At 37.3% G+C, this 20,611-nt stretch overlaps 1 protein-coding gene across 1 annotated transcript; it reads left to right on the top strand.

Annotated features, from left to right (window-relative positions):
- Nucleotides 1–2,053: 2,053 nt before the first annotated feature.
- On the top strand, nucleotides 2,054–11,232 carry LOC127418828 (trypsin-like). Its single transcript, XM_051659681.1, has 5 exons — nucleotides 2,054–2,108; nucleotides 5,587–5,746; nucleotides 6,387–6,528; nucleotides 7,951–8,214; nucleotides 11,062–11,232. The coding sequence occupies exons 1-5, from the start codon at nucleotides 2,054–2,056 to the stop codon at nucleotides 11,230–11,232; spliced, it is 792 nt and encodes a 263-aa protein (XP_051515641.1).
- The last annotated feature ends 9,379 nt before the right edge of the window (nucleotides 11,233–20,611 follow it).

Genomic DNA, 20,611 nt, shown 5'->3' with positions numbered 1-20,611 from the left:
ATCTCTCACAGGAGCGCTGCATTTTTAGACGTCGTTTCAAGTTACACAGAACTTCAATTGTTAAAAACGTGTCTCGAGACACCTGCATTCTGCTTTTTTTGTTGCACTGTATAGATATAGACTGCATAAATGCTACACACACTTAAAAAAATTAAAAAATTCTTCTCTGTAAGTTTAATCTTGGAGAAAATGCGAAGCTACCTCAGATATATATATATTTTTCTCATCCTGGGGGATGGTCTCTCAACTCGTTGTTACATATTTAGAGAGGTGCACATACCTAAGCTGTACTGTAGGTTCAACGCAGAAGTATAAATTTGCCTTTAAACTATTTTGACATGCTGATGTAATTACTGTAGATATTTAGAAAGGCTATGACAGTGCACAACTAGTAAAATGTAATGTTTCATGATCTTCAAAAACCAAACTAAAGCATTGGTTGTCAACCAGGGGGCCGGGGCCCACTAGAGGGCCTCAGCAAAAATCCAAGGGGGCCTCAAGATGACTTAAAATTTTTTCAAATAAGTGAATACGCTATAATATCATAATCTAATTTAAATAAATCTAAAAATGCTACAAAAGAAAACACTAAAAGTCAAGATGTACAACATGTAAACATGCAAAGACATGTTATTTCTGGGTATCAATACAGATTTCCTGATTTGATTCGATTCTGATTCACAACCTCTCGATTCAATTCTGATTTTGATACAGTTTGATTCGATTCATTTGGATATAGATTAGTTGTAGCCTAATGTCCATTTTGCTCACATATGACAAATTAATTCTCTCTCAGCGAATTATACAGGCAACCTTCTAACTCGGTACATTATGAAAATAATAAATTTTAAAATTTACAACTGGGCCCAAGCTATGCAGTTCACTTGCTTTTTTTTTTTTTTTAACCAATACAATAATCAACACAACCAAAACTAAAGTAAACTTTAAAAGTAAAAGACTGATTTAGGTTTTTTAAGATTTGGGATCATTCAAATGAAGATTGCGATAATCAGAGCCTATCAATATATATATATACTACCGGTCAAAAGTTTTGAAACACTTGACCGAAATGTTTCTCATGATCTTAAAAATCTTTTGATCTGAAGGCGTATGCTTAAATGTTTGAAATTAGTTTTGTAGACAAAAATATAATTGTGCCACCATTGAAATTGATGACTTGGAGCAAATAATAAAGAAAAGCAGCCAGTAAGTGCCCAACATAGATGGGAACTCCTTCAATACTGTTTAAAAAGCATCCCAGGGTGATACCTCAAGAAGTTGGTTGAGAAAATGTCAAGAGTACATTTTGGATTTTGTTTAGTCACAACATAATTCCCATAGTTCCATTTATGTTATTCCATAGTTTTGATGACTTTACTATTCTATACTATTCTAAAATGTGAAAAAAATGTATAATAAAGAATGAGTAAGTGTTTCAAAACTTTTGACCGGTAGTGTGTATATTTTTTCATTTCCAGTTGGACAGATAGTGAAGGAAAAGCAGCCAAATATTAGATAAATAAAATATAAGATATAGTTTTGATTTGTGTAACATTTTGTGGACTCCCAAAAAAGTGTTAGATTCCCATACTTTTATCTGTGTTAGTTAAAAGCTTTGGTGAATTTACTATTATTCATAAAAGTGAAAAATAGTAATAATAAAAAATGGTTAGGCGTGTCCGCTGGTAGTGTATGTTTTTCTGTTAGTATTATAACAAAAAAGACTTGTAAAAACAAGTTTTTTCGACCAAAAAAGAACTATAGAAATGAATCCGTAACATGATGCATGATGTAGACAATTGCACTGATCCTTAATAAGGTCTGAAACTAAAGGTCACAGGTGGGGTTAAGCAAGTTTTGCTTCAATTATATATTGTTCCTGTTCTCAGACGACATTGTGACCATGGAGACGGAAATAGGAACTTGGAAACCCGAGAATGCAGAGGTGATCCTTCCCCAGGTGAGGAATCAGAGTACCTGAAGCAAAGTTCCTCTCAGCCTCATCTGGCAGCTGTAGATCTGTGTCTCTCTCTGTGTGTCCGTCTCTCTCAGGATGCACCTGCTTGCTCTTCTGCTATGTGTTCTCCTGGAGCTCCTCGTGGTGAGCTGTAAGTAAAGATTTACACTTTAATCCTACAAAATCTTCTCGATGCATTTACAAAGTTCAGCAAGATTGAGTTCTTTGTGGAGTGGAGGAGTCTTAGACCTTTAGTAAAGTAAAGATGATCTGTCAGTGTAGTTCTTACTTCAAAAGACAGATCTACTTTTTCATTTGGAAATTTGTTGTGAATTTCACTGTGAATAATTTAATGTAAATTTCAACTCATTATAATTTAATAATGAAGTGGAAATGTATGCTTAAATTTGCGAATATAAATAAAACTAATTAAGATGCCAAAAACAGTTGCCAATGCAAGTTCAGTGCAAGGCTGATTGAATAATATAAATATTCGACAGCATATTTGAGTCCATTTTAGACGGACATCTGAACAATTGTCTTCCCATTGGAATGCAAAAATCACAAATGAGATTTGTCTAATATCTCAGTTGTTTCCTCTAGACAGCTATGAAATTAAATTAAGAGCAAATGGAGACTTTTGCGGCTTTATGACAAGAAAAAGACACCAGTGATCTCACACGTGTCTCTTCTGGAGTTTCAGACGAGATCTCGACATTGTCTCAATCTTGACTGTGCTCAGATTTGCCAAGATACCAAAGTCTGCGCTCCCAAACATTAAATTATTTAAGAACTTACACATTTCAAATGAAATTCTTCCAAGAACAAATTATCTGAGTTTTGCTATCAAAATAAAGCCAGTTTCATACGACTTACTGTACGCCAACGAATGTCTAATTTTTTGTCTATTTACATTTTTTTCTTCTGAGAAACATCTGACACAATAGTGATGCTTAAATGAAATGTATCTGAGAACTCCACTGAGCATCTGGTCTTTTTTTTTCCCCAAAAGATGACTTTATAGGATGTTTATTTTTGAGTAATTTAACAAGTCTGGCAGCAGTTTTTTCAGTGCTATGATATATTACACAAACAACACACTGTGGAGAAACTAAAGTTTCATTTCGCTGATGTATGGGCCTAAAAAACATTCAGTCAGCAATCAACATGATTGCATCTACACTGAAGGAGACCTTAGACCAGAGAAAAAACTATACAGCCAACTTAAGAGAATGTAAAAAATTCATTAAAAAAATGTCATAGTCTTTCCTTACTATGATAGGCAAAGACATAGAGGCAACAAAATCCAAAATAATCCACATCCTAGATGCGTTTTATTGTGCAACCATAATCCCAATAATAATCAGGAAGAAAATTAAGATTTGGTGCATAACACGGGACTTTTAACTATAAACAAGCCTGGAATACTCTTCCTAATTGTGGAACTTTTATTTTGAAATGACAGAGACTTCTTTGCATGCCCTCGCTTCAGTTTAAAACACTTGATTTATCAAGTCAAAATGACAAAATATGCACTGAAATGAGGATAAAAATATGTATGATAATTGTCGATGAAAAATTTAGAAACAGCAAATCCCCAAGTGATTTGTTTTTATTTCACCTCTAGAGGCCGCTGTTACCCAAGTAGGTAAAGCTGCAGGCCAGAGATCTCCAAATGGGGGCAATCTCTCCAAAATTGGGCGTTGTGCCAACTCCACAGATGGTTAGGGTTAGGGAAAGAGTTAGGTAAGGAGCTCCCTATATTTTTGCTGGCGGTTCGGAGCTTCCGCTCCTTTTTGGTGCTCTGTCTGCAGCTATACTCTTCTTACTGTAGAATCCTTCAGCGCCAGCCACAGATGAACATGAAGGATAATAATAATAATAATAATAATAATAATATCGGCAATTATCGGCAAAGACAGTTCCCAAAAGCAACAATCAGCACCGATTAATCAGTAAAACAGATATATCGGTATACCTCTGATATGTACAACTAAAAATGGTTTTGAAAAGAGGGTTCTTTGTAGAAGCAAAGAAGCTCCAATAAACCACTGAGAGACCTTTATTTTTTATTTTTTATTATTGATATTTCAAACTAGCAGTTAGTCATGTAGATTAAATCCCTAAATGATGAAATTGAGCACTGTTGACTGTTTGTCATTATCTTGCAGACTCTACATGTGCGGGGAATTCAACACTTCCTCTCAGATTTCCTCACGTTGAGAACTTCATAAAGCAATCTGATAAAGGTCATGCTGCTACTAATCCTCGTGTAGTCTAAGGTCATCCAATCAATGTTATATAATAGGTTCAATCCAGCGCATATATTTTTCACGGTCAAAGGCTGCTAATATCGTATAGAATTACTTTAACCACAGCACATACAACTGCCTAATTGTTACAAGGAGATCAATATGCCCCAGGGCAACATATATACCCTAGATGCCTTTCTGTTCAGGCAATAAGTTCTTTGGCAGGTTTCTTTCAAATTCAATTCATGACGCACGTTGCAGGAAATTATAGTCTTCCATGGACACATTTAGATGGAAAAATCAAAATCAATAGATATATATTGTTTACTATGCATTGTTCATTTTTGACTTGCTGCGAGATAAATTTAGCTAACATAAGAGATTGAATGTTCACGCTCTCCAGTATTGAAGCCACAAAATTTTAGATTTAGTGTCATTCAAATGCACGTGTATCAAATGTGGCACATTTCTAAACGTGAGGATATTTAGTCAAACAGAGGAGATGGGGCTAGTTGTCACATGGGGAAGTTGTCACAGGGGCTATATCTCAGTAACTATAAGGTTTTATGTCAAAACTGCAATAGCACAAATTTGTATTTTCTTAAGCAGTGGTTATGTATGTTTGTTTTAAACACCTATAGCTTAATTCAAAACTCTCTTAAATTAGAATAATTTAATGTGAATTTTATTCTCCAAAGTAAAATTCCAATATCATCATATACTACAGATGTTGGGGAAAACAAGTAAACACAATTAAACCACACTGGCATGCATTCAGGCAAAAGTCAATATTATGAAGGTTGATTTTAAATGAAATGTTTTCAGGACAAGGGCTTTTTTTAAATTTTTGAATGAATGTGAGGTTGGGACAAGTTGTATTATTTTAGTTGTGAAAAGTTGTCATATGTGTTTTAAACTGTAAATAAAATTATGCAGTTTATTAATTATAATAATTGATGGCCAGAACAATGGTTTGATATTTTCATGACATCTTTGCAGTTTCATAATTGTTTTACTTTTTACATTTGCTGAAAAGCCTATACATAACAGGCTGTTTAAGATTATGATTCCATTGTTCCAAACTTTCCCCATATAGTTTGACAGCATGCCCTGTTTTTGGCACAAGTTGTCACAAAAGGTCAGTGTGTGTTCAACGAACTGTATCATTTTTCCTGGGCAATAATGGTGAAAATGTTCAATAGCTATTTTGTAGCTAAGACTTTAAGGTATGTGTCTATGCTGTAATTGATTTTAAAAATAAACCCAATCTGAGAAATATTCACAGGAGTAAGGTGTGATAACTAGCCCCAGTCTCCCCTATATTTGTCAATATCTACAATCTCTGTTATATGATGTTTTTCATGATTTATTTTACAGGTCAGGATCTGATTCAGGGCCGTATCGTAGGTGGATATGTCCCCGCGCCTTACTCCATCAAGTACATTGTGTCGATTCAGAGAGCTGGGGGACAGCACTTCTGTGGTGGGACCTTAATTAACAAATACTGGGTGCTGACTGCAGCACACTGCAGTATAGGGTAAGATGAAACTAATGCAAGGGGCCAGAGGCTAAAGTATGTTAAACAGATTGAATTCAACAGATTTGGGGTGTCTCAAAAAGTGCATGTACTAAACAGTTTAAATTATACATTTTGCATGAGCATTGCAACAGCATTTTCAAACAACATTTCAATAACCATAAAAGCTAGATAATAGTTAGTAAGAGTGCATATTTTCACCCAACACCAAACCCTAGTTCTATTCAAATAAGAGGGCAACAGTATAGTTGTGCAGTAATATTTACAAAAAACTTTAAGAATTAAGCACAAGAATCAGTACTGTGTCCTGGTTTTCCATATGATCTGTTTTTACTTTTGTTTGATTGTTTGTTAGCTAATTAAATATAATAAATAATTAGTAGTACATTATCATGATTTAATTTTAAGGCCTTAAATTTTGGTACTTTTTTGGGTCACTACTTCGATTGGTATATTTTTTCATGTTCTGCTCGCAGTCTCTTGAAAACTGGCGAAAGATATTTAATTCTGTAAGTGTCTGATATGCATAGTACATTTAAACAAGTGCATACAAAATATCTTAGAAGCTCCGACTTTACTTGAACTTCAAGAGTCATTCAGTTGAAAAAAATATCAAAATTTGTTTGTGTCTTGTCTCTAGTGCGGCAAACATGAGAATCGTGGCTGGAGATTACTCTGTGGGTTTATACGAGGGCACAGAGCAGTTCCGTAGACCTCTGCTCTTAATTCCTCATCCACAGTACAACAAGGCCACAAACAACGCAGACATCATGCTCATTAAGGTGAGACAGGAATCAATGCTACTGTGTTTCACTGAGCGACTCACTGAAGCAGTCATTAGACTTGAATCATGGATTCTCGTCTTGCATAACAAACGAACATAATGATTCAGGCATATTACATGAAGTGACTGAAGTTCTTCTCGGTAATACCTTTCAACATACAGCACAATGAGGATTTTTTAATGCTAACCTAATAGTTTAGATAAATAAAAACAGTTTGGCTGATTAATAAAGAACAATGTTACAGTATACAAAAACTTCCAGTAATATATTTACAAACACTGTTATATTACCATTTATAGATGCTTAACTTTCAATGAAGTGATAACTTTAAATGGAGTTCACCAAAATATGACAATTCTGTCATCATTTAGTCACCCTCATGTTGTTCCAAACACATATGATTTTCTTTCTTCCGTGGAAAACAAGATATGGAAACAAGATATTATAAAGTAAATGGTGACTGAGGCTAACATTACTCCTAATATCTCTTTGTGTTCCACGGATGCAAGAAAGTCATATGGTTTGGGAACAAACTTTTTGGGTGAACTATCCCTTTGATAACAAAGATTAATTTATGTGATAAGATATAAGAATAAGAAATAAGAAGAAAAGAATAGATTCCTTAAGTGTTATTAAGCATTCTTGTTTTTTAAATTGTTTTTTTTAAAGGCCCTTTACACTTTAAATATGATAACAAATGTTAATAATTATTTAGAAAATTGATATGTGTAGCATGGACACAATAAAGATCATTAAGAATATTTTATGGCAAAAAAAAAACAAAAAACAAAAAACAAAAACAAAACTATATGACCCAGACGACAATAAATAGGTGTTCACTTGTAATGACGATAAACGTGGTTTGTGGTTGCCTCGTTTTTGTGAGCTGAGTAAATATAACAAATTAACAAAATAAATAAATAAATAGTAATTTTTTTTTTTTTTTTGCTCAATAAATGAAATAAATAAATAAATACAGTTTAATTTGAGGACTTTTTGACTTTATATTTCAACTTTTTTATAATTGCTTGTGTGCATGATGAATATAATAAATCATAATACATTTTAGTGTTTTATTTTAAGAGATTTAAAAAAAAAAAACTTGACTTCCGTATGATTGTAAGCTTTATATCTATATGACATAATAATTAGTTTAAATGTTTTTTTTTTTTTTACTTTTGTATGATTGTTTGTTAGCTAATTAAATATAATAAATAATTAGTAGTACATTATCATGTTTGCCTTAAATTTTGGTACTTTTTTGGGTCACTACTTAATCACCAATCTGAAATTTGGGTTCTTAAGCAAAACCAAGGCTGAGAACCACTGCTTTATTTCCCCTATAAAGTAATCCTTTCTTTCTTTCTAACAAGATGGAATCACTCAGTTATGATATTTCTCTCTTTCTATCCCCTCTAGCTTCAGACTCCAGTTTATCTGAACAGTTATGTGTCTCCGACTTCGTTGCCCCGTCAGGACTCAGTGGTGGCTGTGGGTCGTGTGTGCCGGGTGTCTGGCTGGGGCTTCACCACTCCAACTGGGGGAATCCCTCCGACTCTACGGACGGTCAAGCTGCCTATAGTGTCCACTGCCATGTGTAACAGCACAGAGTCTTTTAACGGCAATATCACTGAGAATATGATCTGTGCAGGATACAGCGCAGGACGAAAAGATGCATGTAAGGTGAGAAAACTGTTGACTAAATTTTCTCGACCTCTGCTGTGCAATTGCTCTTGGAAACCTATAATTTCTAAATCTAAATCTCAGATGAAATCTAGGGCAAAAACGACCATTAGTGCACAGTAACATTACACTATTCTATCACTGATTTATTGGACTATGACTTTGTTTTGTTTTATCATATCCAGTATTCATATATTCATTCATTATTTGTATATGTTGTCATTGTTAATTATCAAACCAAACCATTTATAATTTAGTTGGTTGCACTTTTGATTACTATTTGATTAACAACAGGCTTTTTGCTTCAGTTAGTAGATCCAATTAACAAATAAACAAATGAAAACTATCTAATTAATGAAGCACAGTTTAAAAGAGAAAAAGAGAGTTAATGTTATCTTTCTAATAAGCTAGAACTACAGTATTGGTCAGCTCATATCTGTGCAACAAAACTAAAGGATAAACAATCTTTCATAAAAATGAAATAAATTATCTTTTACTTTTTCAACATGGAACAACCAATTTTCACGATCCAATCACCATGCTAAAATACTCTGACAGTGCTTCCTGAGCCACCATTCAGTGGCACTGAAACACAGCTACTAAATCAGCAGTGTAAAACATACAACGCAACCAGTGTTGTCCGATTTCTGAAGTTCCCAGTTCTTTTGAATCTACAGTGCAAAACATACAGAAGTGTTGCCCGATTCCTGAACAAATGATTCTTTATGAGCCGGGTCTTTGGAAACTACAGCGTGAAGCATACTGCGTGACCAGCATAGTCCGATTTCCAAACAAATGAATCTTATGAGCTGGTCCTTTGGAATCTACAGCGCAAAACATATAGCGTGACTAGTGTAGTCCGATTCCCGAATTAATGGCTCTTATGAGCCAGTTCATTTGAATCTACAGTGTGTGGCGGAATGATCCGCCCCTCCGGCTCGTCATCATCGCCCCGCCTCTTAGGGCCACCCTTCAGCCAGTCTCACGACAGGAGTTGGGCAGGAGAACGAGAAGAGGTGCATAATTAATAAGCCTCGTTCTGACAGCAGTGAATGAAGCACACCTGATGTGAATAATGCTTCATCACCGCTGTCTTTAAAATGCAGAGCGCACCTCTTCTCGGTGGGCCGGCTTCAAATCTCCATGTGTGCACACACTAGCGTCATCGCACACCCAGGACCAGAGCTGGGAGGGTTCGGACGAGTGGATGTGCCACCGGACCCGCTCCTCGGACCCCCAGACGGATTAAATGAGTCGTCGGGGGAGAACTGCACATGTTGCGGCCGACGGGCTAGAGGCCGGGCCGCCTTCCCCTCTCACCTGCCGCAGGCCTGGGAAGTCAGGCTGTCAGGGACGCCGCCGCCCCTCGCGCTGTGGACCCTGGAGGGGAGCGTGTGCGGCCGACAGACCCAGCTCATGCCTGGGCCATTCCATGGACACGGCCCCGTCCTTCACGGAGCCCCGTCTCACCACGAGGATGCCAGATTCCCCCTTTGTTATGAACACTATTCCCCCTGGACACTTTATTTTCCCCTTTTATGGACTTGTTATTTTTATTATTATTTCCAATAAATGCCTCTCTGAGGCTTGACACCACACCCACTGTGTCTGTCTCTTGCTCACCTCACCACAAGTGCAAAAAATACAGTGTTACCTTAGAGCAGTGTAGCCCAATTCCCAAACAAATGACTCTTTATTAGTCGGTTCCATTGAATCTACAGTGTGGAAAATAACGCGACCAGTGTAGTCCAGTTCCCGAATGAATGACTCTTATGAGCCGGATCTTTTGAATCACAATGCGAAAAATACAATGGGACCAGTGTAGCACAATTCCTGAACACATGACCTTTTTGAGCCAGTTCTTTTGAACCTACAGTGCAAAACATACAGTGTGGCTAGTCCGATTCCTGAAGGAATGATTCCTGATTCTTTTTTAAAAATTACAGTACAGCTCGAAACATACAGGGTGACTAGTTTAGTCTGATTACCGAACAAATGACTGTTATCAGCCGGTTCTTTTGAATCTACAGTGCGAAACATACAGCGCAAGCAGTGTAGTCCGTCCTGAACAAGTAACTCTTTATGAGATGTTTTTTTAATCTACAGTATGAAACATACTGTACAGTTTTACCAGGGTAGTCTGTTTCCTGAATGAATGACTTTTATGAGCCTGTTCTTTTGAATCTACAGTGCGAAACACACAGCGCCACCTGTGTTGTTCGTCCTGAACAAATGACTCTTTATGAGTTGGTTCTTTTGAATCTACTGCGTTGAAAATACAGCATGATCAGTGTTGCCAATTTGCAAAAAAATTACTCTTGTGAGCTGGTTCTTTTGAATCTACAGCGTGGAACATACAAGATGACCAGCGAAAAATATGCGAACAGTGTAGCCCGATTCCGGAAAGTTGTGTCTTTTGAATCTACTGAAAAATACAGTGTGACCAGTGTAGCTTGGTGTTGTTGTGATATTTTGTGAAAAAAATCATGGATAAATCAAGTATCTTTAAGAGTCATTTTAAAAAGTCTGTGTACACACCTTTTGCAAGAATCTTTTCAGTTAACAAATTCATCATAAATCATCCCATCATTCGGTAACAGACTAGAAAATAGAATAATGCAATAAGAATTGCATTTCTTATTTCTAATTATTTCTTCCCCAAAAGTACTAAAAGAATCATTAACAGAGCCATTAAGGAACCAGAATCATTAGATTCCTTACGATTCCCACACCTAGTTGCATACTGTTACACAGTTTGATTTAGATTGCCTTCGTCACTACTCTCCCAAACCATCTGACCACCCTGTCCGAAATCTTTACATTACTGTTTTTATCTTTTTTCTGCAGGGGGATTCTGGAGGACCGCTAATATGTGAGGGTCGTGTCTACGGGATCGTCTCCTGGGGCAACAGCTGTGCCGATGCCAAGTATCCGGGCGTCTATACCTCCGTCTCCAGGTTCCGGCAATGGATCGATAGAACTATATTTGGCTTTTACGGAAGGTGCCTCAAGTATTAGACCACAGTGTTATTCCAACACTCCCCTAATTGAACTTGAAATAGCTTTGAAACCTGCCAACTTGTAAACGAATATCTTTGATACTTCCTTCTACTCAAAATTTTAGGATCTTTGATGTTTCCAGACGAGTACGTTTCACTGCCTGGAATTAATGTTCAAACTGCAGTTTTGAAACAGCAGATCTGTTCCCCAATGGCTGGTAGACCATTTGTAAACACAGCTGTTTGTACAAACTGTTCTGTATAATGTGCCATATTGCTGCTTCTCCGCAAATCAGAACAACAGAAAGCTGAAGGAATACTCTCCATAGCAACACATTATAAACAGTTTTACATTGAATAGTACTTGTGAGAACAGTATGTTCAATATTAAAATGAGAGCATTAATGTGTCACATGGTGAGCATAATCAAACAAATGTACTGTACATGCTGATTGTAATCCAAGGAGATTTCATAGTTTTCTTGAAGTCTAAAAGTTCCGCAAGTGCCTACATTTTAAAAGCATGTTAAAGGAATAGTAAAAAAGAAAAAAAGAAAAAAAGAAAAAGAAATCATAATTTACCGACCCTCATGTTCTTCCAAACCCATATTACTTTCTTTCTGCAATAGAATTAAAATTGAATAATTCTGCAGCGTGTTTTAGTCATAGTTTTCCGTATAATGAATGTGCATGGGGACATGGGCTACAAAAACGATAAAAAGAACCATAAAAGTGGTCTGAACGAGATTTTCAATGAGTGACGATTTTGCATTCAGTCTGTTCCTCAGAAAGATATTGTATGGATTCAACCAACATTAAAGTGCAAAGATTCATAGATAGCATTGTGAGGAACAGGGCGAAAAGTGTTTATGAACTTATAATCTTCCCTTTTCCTGGTGATTTGTGTGAAAGGGAATAAAAGTAATTGTTGTTTTAGTGCCTCTAGTGTTCATTTCTGCAGGAAACTGCCGCAATAAGTCAAGACATTTTTATTTGTATAGCACTTTTCACATCGTTTCAAAGCAGCTTTACAGAAAATCATGCATTAACAGAAAATAAAACTGTAATATCTATAAAGTCTTAGAGTCATCATTGTGTAGTTTGATTAAATATGATTGTAAATTGTGTATAAAAATAAATAATTAAATAATTGTATTTGGAAACCCAGTGAGCAAGCCGGAGGCGATTGTGGTAAGGAACACAAAACTCCACAAGATGTTGGTTAATGGAGAAAAATAACCTTGGGAGAAACCAGACTCACTCTGGGGGCCAGTTCCCCTCTGGCTAAACAACATGAATATAATGCCAATATTAAATATTTATGTGCAGTGCAGGTCATGGTTAAAAATTAGTAAACTAAGTAAGTGTTAAGGGCTAGTGTTTAAACAAAGATTTTGTATGAACTGTAAGATTAATGACTAATGTCTTTGAAGTCCATTCTGGATTAACTGCAGAAGTTCACATAGATGCATTGTCCTTTGTTAGTTGGCCGATGAAGGCTTTTGTTTGCAAATAATTGAAAGTCTATGTATTCCATTTTAAGAGTGTAGTCCATCATTAGACCAAGGTGATGCAGGCAGAGATCAGTGAGGTGCATCGCAGTTCAACCAGCAGGTAATTTCGGTGAGGTCTATCCCACGTCCAAGGTTTAGGCAGTGGCATATGCAGTATCCGATGTCTTACAGTTTAGTTGGCATCAGTTCATCCCCTGAAGTCCATCATAATAGACTGAAGTGATGTCTGGCTGGCACCTGCTGCATTTAGTCGTCATCACTCAGAGACACAGAGACATACAGCAGTGGAGTCCGACACCAAGCAGGAACAGAGGTGGATCTGGTCAACTCTGGTAACCTTGGGATGTGAGACAGGGAAACAAATAGAATAATATTAGCATAGATGCCTTTAAATTTTTTGCAGGGTTATATTGTTTGATTAATGTTTCTGGTTACGGCAGACCTAACTAAAGCAGCCTAATTGTGAGTTTAAGGATAAATTAGGTGTATGCCTGGCTAAATAGATGAGTCTTTATTCTAGACTTAAACTGAGTGAGTGTGTGTGCATCCCAAACAGTGTTAGGGAGACTATTCCATAGTTTAGGAGCCAAATAGGAAAATTATATACCTCCTTTTGTGGATTTTGATATTCTAGGAACTATTAACAGGACAGAATTTTGCGATCGTAATGAACATGATGGAATATAGTGTGATAGAAGGTCACTAAAGTATTGCAGTGCTAGACCATTCAAAGCTTTGTACGTAGTTAACAAAATTTTAAAATGAATACGAAATTTAACAGGTAACCAATGTAACAACGATAGAATGGTGCTAATATGATCATATTTCTTGGTTCTAGTCAGCACTCTGGCAGCTGCATTTTGAACCAATTGAAGTTTATTTATTGAACTTGCAGGACATCCTCCCAGTAATGCATTACAATAATCTAGTCTTGAGGTCATGAACGCATGAATTAGTTATTCAGCATCAGCAACAGAGAGCATGTGTTGTAACTTAGCAATATTTCTGAGGTGAAAGAATGCAGTTCTACAAACATTGGAAATTTGATTTTCAAAGGACAGATTGGTATCAAATATATCACCTAAGTTCTTCGCCATAGAGGACGATGTAACAGTACATCCATCGAGAGTCAATTGATATTTTAGCGGCTTATTTTTAGAGGTTTTTGGTACCAATAATTAGTACCTCTGTTTTGTTGGAATTGAGTAGAAGGGTAGAAGAACTATACTGCTAATTTGGACAATTGTGAAATTTCGTCGGGTTTCGAAGAAATATAAAGTTGGGTATTGTCAGCATAACAGTGGAAACTTATTTCACGATTCCTGATAATATCTCCCAGGGGAAGCATATATAAGGAGAAAAGCAGAGGCCCTAAAACTGATCCCTGTGGCACTCCATACTTAATTTTTGTTTGATTTGACAATTCCTCATTTGCACAGACAGAGTGGTAGCGGTCTGCTAAATAGGACCTAAATCAAGCTAATTCAAGTCCACAAATGCCAACATAATTCTCAATGAACATAGTTGGGAGAATACTACAATTTCAACTATTTTTGACATAAACGGGAGATTTGAAATCATTCTATAATTAGCCAAATTTCCAGGATCAAGCTGTGGCTTCTTAATATGCGGTTTGATAACTGCCATTTTAAAGTTTCTTGGGACATGTCCTGAGGATAGCAAGGAGTTAATAATATTAAGAAGAGGTTCTGAGATTACAGGGAATATCACTTTTAAGAGCTTAGTTGGTATTGGATGTTGTGGCTTTTGATGTTTCGATAGGTTTTGTTAGCTTTTCATGACCTATGGCAGCAAAGGATTGAAGTTGCTTGTGAGGAAAGTTATGAGATACTGTTTTCTGTGGTACTGTGACAGACGATGTATAATTCCAATTTTATTTCTGATTATTACAATTTTATCAGTAAAGAAATTCATGAAGTCATTACTATTGTGCTGCGATGGGATACCTGGTTCAGTTGAGGCTTTATTCCTAACCAATTTAGCCACAGTACTGAATAAACACCTAGGATTGTTGTGGTTATTTTTTATGAGTTTGCTAAAATATGTTGACCTGGCAGCTTTTAGTGCCTGTTTGTAGCTTCAGACACTATCCTTCCATGCACCGCAAAATATATCTAATTTTGTATTCTTACACTTGCACTCCATTTTCCGAGCTGCTCTCTTGAGAGCATGATTGTGATCATTGTGCCATGGTGCGGGGCTTTTTTCTTTAATTTTCTTTAATTGAAGGGGGGCGATACTATCAAGAGTGCTAGAGAAGACTGTATTTATATTTTCTGATATTACTTCAAGTTCTTCTAGACTTTTTGGCTTACTGAGTATATGAGACAATTCTGGAAGATTATTAGTGAAAACTACCTTTAGTGGTCAAAAGAATAGTTCTACCTGAATGATAGCGTGGTGTAGATTGAGTGACATTAGCTAATTGCAGCATACAAGAGACAAGGTAATAATCTGAGATGTCATCACTCTGCGTGCAGAATTTCTATAGAATCAATATGAACCCAATATGACAGAATTAAATCTAGCATATGATTATGGTGATGCGTTGGTCCTGTCACATTTTGACTGACTCTAAGGGAGTTTAGAATATCGATAAATGCTAATCCCAATGTGTCATTTTCATTATCTATGTGAATACTGAATCACCAACAATTAAAGCTCTATCCACAGTAACTACTATATCTGATAAAAAATTTGAATATTCACCAAGGAAATCAGAATATGGCCCGGGTGATCTATATACTGTAGCAAGCGCAAAAGAAGACAGAGATTTTTTATTGTATCTGACGGTCTCATTAAGCATTATTAGTTCAAAGACTTAAACTTATATCCTGTCCTCTGAGTAACACCAAAAACTTCACTGTAAATTGCAGCAACACCTCCTCCTCAACCCTTCAGGTGAGGCTCATGTTTATAACAATAACATGAGGGAGTAGATTCATTTAAAATAATATATTCATCCAGTTTAAGCCAGGTTTCAGTCAAACAGAGCACATCCAAACAACTATTTGTAATAATTTCATTTACAATCGCCTTGATGTACCAACACAAAGAGGCACCAAAACTCTTTCCCGGACATTCAGCTTCATCATACCACGTTGGTGGAACGACCTTCCTAACTCCATCCGTGAAGCTGACTCACTCTCTGTCTTCAAAAAACGACAAAAAAAACACATCTTTTCCATGAGCACTTAACCAGTCATTAAAAAAGAAGAAGAAGAAAAAAAAAAGATTTCCTGTTGCACTTTATTCTGTTTTGAATACTATTATGATGCTAGTGAAACTTTGTAATGCAGCACTTTTCATACCACTGTTTCCTTAAGATGTTTCATTTATGTTTTCCTCTTTTGTAAGTCGCTTTGGATAAAAACGTCTGCCAAATGAATAAATGTAAATGTAAATGTAAATTAGTGCCTTGGTTGAAAGAGGTCTAATGTTTAGTAGCCCTATCTTTATATTTCTAAATATACATTTCTAAATGATTTAGGGAGGGATTTGTGTTTGGTAGTTCAGGGAACAGACACAGTCTCTATGTGATATCTAGGGGATACAGTCTCTATGTGTTGTTTATGTGACCTGTGTGACGTCTCAAGACAGCTAGCAGACGTTCGGATTAGCCAGTTTGTCTGCTTCCTGACCTGGGCCCCAGTTAGTCAAATACTATCACTATTAAGACTATGAGCCAAATTACTAGAGAGGAGAGCAGCACCTTCCCTACCTACCTCAAAAACTCATCCAATTGTCTATAAATCCTATGCTATTCTCCGGACACCACTCAGACATCCAGCTGTACATTAATCTACTATAAACCTCATCACCATGACGAGCAGGGAGGGGACCAGAGCATATTACAGTGTCTGACATCAGTTTTGCAAGTTCACACACCTCTTTAACATTATCTTTAGTGATCTCCGACTGGCAAAGCCAGACATTGTTAGTGCCAACATGAATAACAATTTTAGAAAATGTACGTTTAGCATTAGCCAGCACTTGTAAATTTGATCTGATGTCAGATGTATTTAACAATAGTGGCTGGAGTCTCTATTTCCACATTCCTTACAACAGAAACACCTATGACCAAGGCTGTTTCAAAATGATTCTCAGTGGATTCATCGCTGAGTGGGGAGATTCGTTTGGAACGGGAGAGTGGTGTCGCTTTGCTGAGTGAGTATGCCACCAAGATGTCACCCAAATGCCCTGCTACAGGGGCTCTACAGCTGGAACCAAAGTGTGTGTTTCTCGCTGTACTACCCACATCCAAAACAGTATCTACCGGCTTCTCTTTCTCACTGACCTCTACTAGCGTTCGGATGCATATCTCTAACTCATTAACCTTCTCCGTCAGCCTGACTAATTCCTTACATTTATCACATGTAAAACCCCTCGCTGCTGAAGGAAGAAGCGATAGTAAACATGTGCCTTGCAATGCAGGAAGCAATAATATAAGCAGATGCCATGACTTACTACAATTGTTTGTTGTTGTCGTTGTTATTGTTGTCCTTGAGCAATGAGGGTTTGAGATCGATGTGAATCCCTCATGCAGTTTGTTTGCTGTTGTTGTGTTAGTTCCTGATCAACAGATGATTGAGACTGATGCAATAATCAGTGTAAAACACAGAGGAGAAAATGAATGCACGCAGTCGAAATGCGAGATGTAGACAAGCTGAAAAATGAAAAGAAAAGAAAGAAAACGGGTGCGCGCGGTAATATACACGCAGTTGAAACAGTAGAAAAGCAGGAAAAAATGAAGCACGCGGTAAAATAATATGATGAGCATAGAGGAATAAGCAATGCTAAGCAGGCTAGCAAGCTACAAACAAACAGACTTGTGCAGCGTGCCGGCAGCAACCAGAACAGGAAGAGGGGTAAAAAAATACCATCAACAAGCCATGCGAAAATAATTCTATGAGACCAGGTTGCTTAACCATGCTTTACAAACAATAATGCCTTACAAACCCCACAGGGAGGAAGACAATGGTGACAGTGGTGAGGAAAAACTTCCTAAGATGCTTATGAGAGTGTCAACATTCCTGTATCTATTTTTCACAAACATGGAAAATTGATTAATTATACACTAGCTTTAGTAGCAAATCCAGTGTAAAATCTGTTCACTGTGTTCTGTCCTCCTCCCATGCTGATGTTTCTATCTTCAATGGGCCAAGTGTCTTCAATGGTTGTATTTAGGTTGTTCTTCCAGGCAAGTGTAAACATGATTCCAAAAAGGAGAGGCTGAAATCTTGAGTGATTAAACTATACCCGATAGGTCAGCTGAGGCTGTTTCTGCATGGCATCAATACTAAATGCCCTCTCAGGGGACTCTCAAATGTCACAACTAGGGAGATGTCCTACAGTTTTAAGGGAGTGCCCTTCATCCAGTGATGAATGTGAGGGTCCAGCCTTTACAGATTACATAAAAAGACATCTCAGTAGTGAGATGTGCAGCTTAAACATGTCAGAGGTCTTTGAAGGCCTATCAAATGACATATTCAGCCAGGGTCTTGAACAAGCAGAATTTAAAAGGGAAAACTGCTGTTTTTGTAGTGCCGATTCTCACATTGTCGGAATTGGCATTGGTGAACAATAGTCTCATGACTGCAGCTCTCGTGGGATTTGGCTTTGTGTCAAACAGACAAAACATGTCTAGTAGCATTGAGATACAAATGTCAGAAATTAGGCCAGCCTTATCTGTTTTGCCATTACTGTCATGTAATTTGAGTGAGAAAAATTATGAAGTATATCTTGTTTATTATTTCTGAATGATCAGGTGTAGGTTAGCATTCGGGTATGCTTTCTCAGAGACTCAGCATAGCAGAATTGCAATGTTTTTTTAATTTATATGTATACTGTGTGTATATAAATATATATAGGCTCGAGTCTGTGTTTGTAGCTTGCTAGCATGCTTAGCATTGCTTATTCCTCTACTTTCAGCATTTAATACTTAATCCTTGCCATTGTTTACTGCACGCTTCTGTTTTTCTGCTTTATCAACTGCGTGTATTTTACTGCACACATCCATTTCCTCTTTTCTCTTTCTTTTTTTCCGCTTATCTACATATCGAGATTTGATTGCCTGCATTAGTTTTCTCCTCCATTCTACATGGATTATTGCATCAATCTCAAACCTCTGCTGATCAGGAACCACCACAACAACAGCAAACAATTGCGTGAGGGATTCACATCGATCTGAAACCCTCGCTGCTCAAGAACATACCCACAACAACAACAACAACAAACAATTGCGGTAAGTCATGGCATCCACTCATCTTATCATTTCCTGCATTGTATGCTACATGTTTATGATAGCTTCATCCATCAGCAGATGGTTAAAGAGTTAGAGAGATGCATCCAAACACTAGTGGAGGTCAATGGGAAAGAGAAGCCGGTAGATACTGTTTCAGATGCGGGTAGTACAGCAAGCAACACACGCACACTTTGGTTCAGGCTGTAGAGCCCCCGCAGCAGGGCATTTGGGTGACGTCTTGGCATACTCGCTCAACAAAGTGACACCACTCTCCCGTTCTTGTTAGGATTTCCAATCGATTCTCTCCACTCAGTGATTCACTCTCTGAGAATGATGTTGAAAGCACCCTTGTTATAGGTGATCCTTTTGTAAGGAACATGGAAATAGAGACTCCATCCACCATTGTTAAATGCATCTGACATCAGATCAAATTTACAAGTGCTAGCTAATGCTAAATGTAGATTTTTGATGAAGATTGTTATTCATGTCGGCACTAACGATGTCCGGAGATCAATAGAGATAATGTTAAAGAGGTATGTGAACTTGCAAAAGTGATGTCCGACACTGTAATATGCTCTGGCCCCCTCCCTGCTCATCGAAGTGATGAGGTTTATAGTAGATTAGTGTCACTGAATGGCTGGATGTCTGAGTGGTGTCCGGAGAATAGCGTAGGATTTATAGACAATTGGAAGAGTTTTTGGGGTAGACCTGACCTGCTAAAGAGAGACGGACTCCATCCCTCCAGGGAAGTTATCATAGATATCATATAGAGAATAATAGTAGAGAGAATTATTTATTACAGCTTTTATTTCTTTCATCACATTCCCAGTGGGTCAGAAGTTGATATACACTTTGTTATTATTTTGTAGCATTGCCTTTAATTTGTTTAACTTTGGTCAAATGTTTTGGGTAGCCTTCCATAAGCTTCTCACAGTAAGTTGCTGGAATTTTGGCCCATTCCTCCAGACAGAACTGGTGTAACTGAGTCAGGTTTGTGGGCCTCCTTGCTCGCACATGCTTTTTCAGTTCTGCCCACAATTGTTTTATCGGATTGAGGTCAGGGCTTCGAGATGGCCACTCCAATACCATGACTTTGTTGTCCTTAAGCCATTTTGCCACAACTTTGGAGTTATGCTTGTAGTCATTGTCCATTTGGAAAACCCATGTGAGACCAAGCTTTAACTTCCTGGCTGATGTCTTGAGATGCTGCTTCAATATATCCAAATAAATTTCCATCCTCATAATGCCATCAATTTTGTGAAGTGCACCAGTCCCTACAGCAGCAAAGCACCCCCACAACATGATGCTGCCACCCCCATGCTTAACGGTTGGGGTGGTGATCTTCGGCTTGCAAGCCTCACCCTTTTTCCTCCAAACATAACGATGGCCATTATGGCCAAACAGCTCAATTTTTTTGTTTCATCAGACCAGAGGACATTTCTCCAAAAAGTAAGATCTTTGTCCCCATGTGCACTTGCAAACTGTAGTCTGGCTTTTTTATGGAGGTTTTGGACCAGTGGCTTCTTTCTTGCTCAGCAGCTTTCAGGTTATGTCAATAAGGACTCGTTTTACTGTGGATATAGATACTTGTCTACCTGTTTCCTCCAGCATCTTCACAAG

The sequence above is a fragment of the Myxocyprinus asiaticus genome, chromosome 28, assembly GCF_019703515.2.
Source record: "Myxocyprinus asiaticus isolate MX2 ecotype Aquarium Trade chromosome 28, UBuf_Myxa_2, whole genome shotgun sequence".
Classification (NCBI taxonomy): domain Eukaryota; kingdom Metazoa; phylum Chordata; class Actinopteri; order Cypriniformes; family Catostomidae; genus Myxocyprinus; species Myxocyprinus asiaticus.
The sequence above is the reverse complement of the archived record's forward strand: the minus strand, read 5'-3'. Positions and strand labels throughout refer to the sequence as shown.

Bases quoted from the DNA above. Each gene is read 5' to 3' on its own strand.
- LOC127418828 (XM_051659681.1), top strand. From the start codon at position 2,054: ATGCACCTGCTTGCTCTTCTGCTATGTGTTCTCCTGGAGCTCCTCGTG. The intron at 2,109-5,586 runs GTAAGTAAAGAT...TTTATTTTACAG, and splicing joins GGAGCTCCTCGTGGTGAGCT to GTCAGGATCTGATTCAGGGC. The intron at 8,215-11,061 runs GTGAGAAAACTG...TTTTTTCTGCAG, and splicing joins GACGAAAAGATGCATGTAAG to GGGGATTCTGGAGGACCGCT.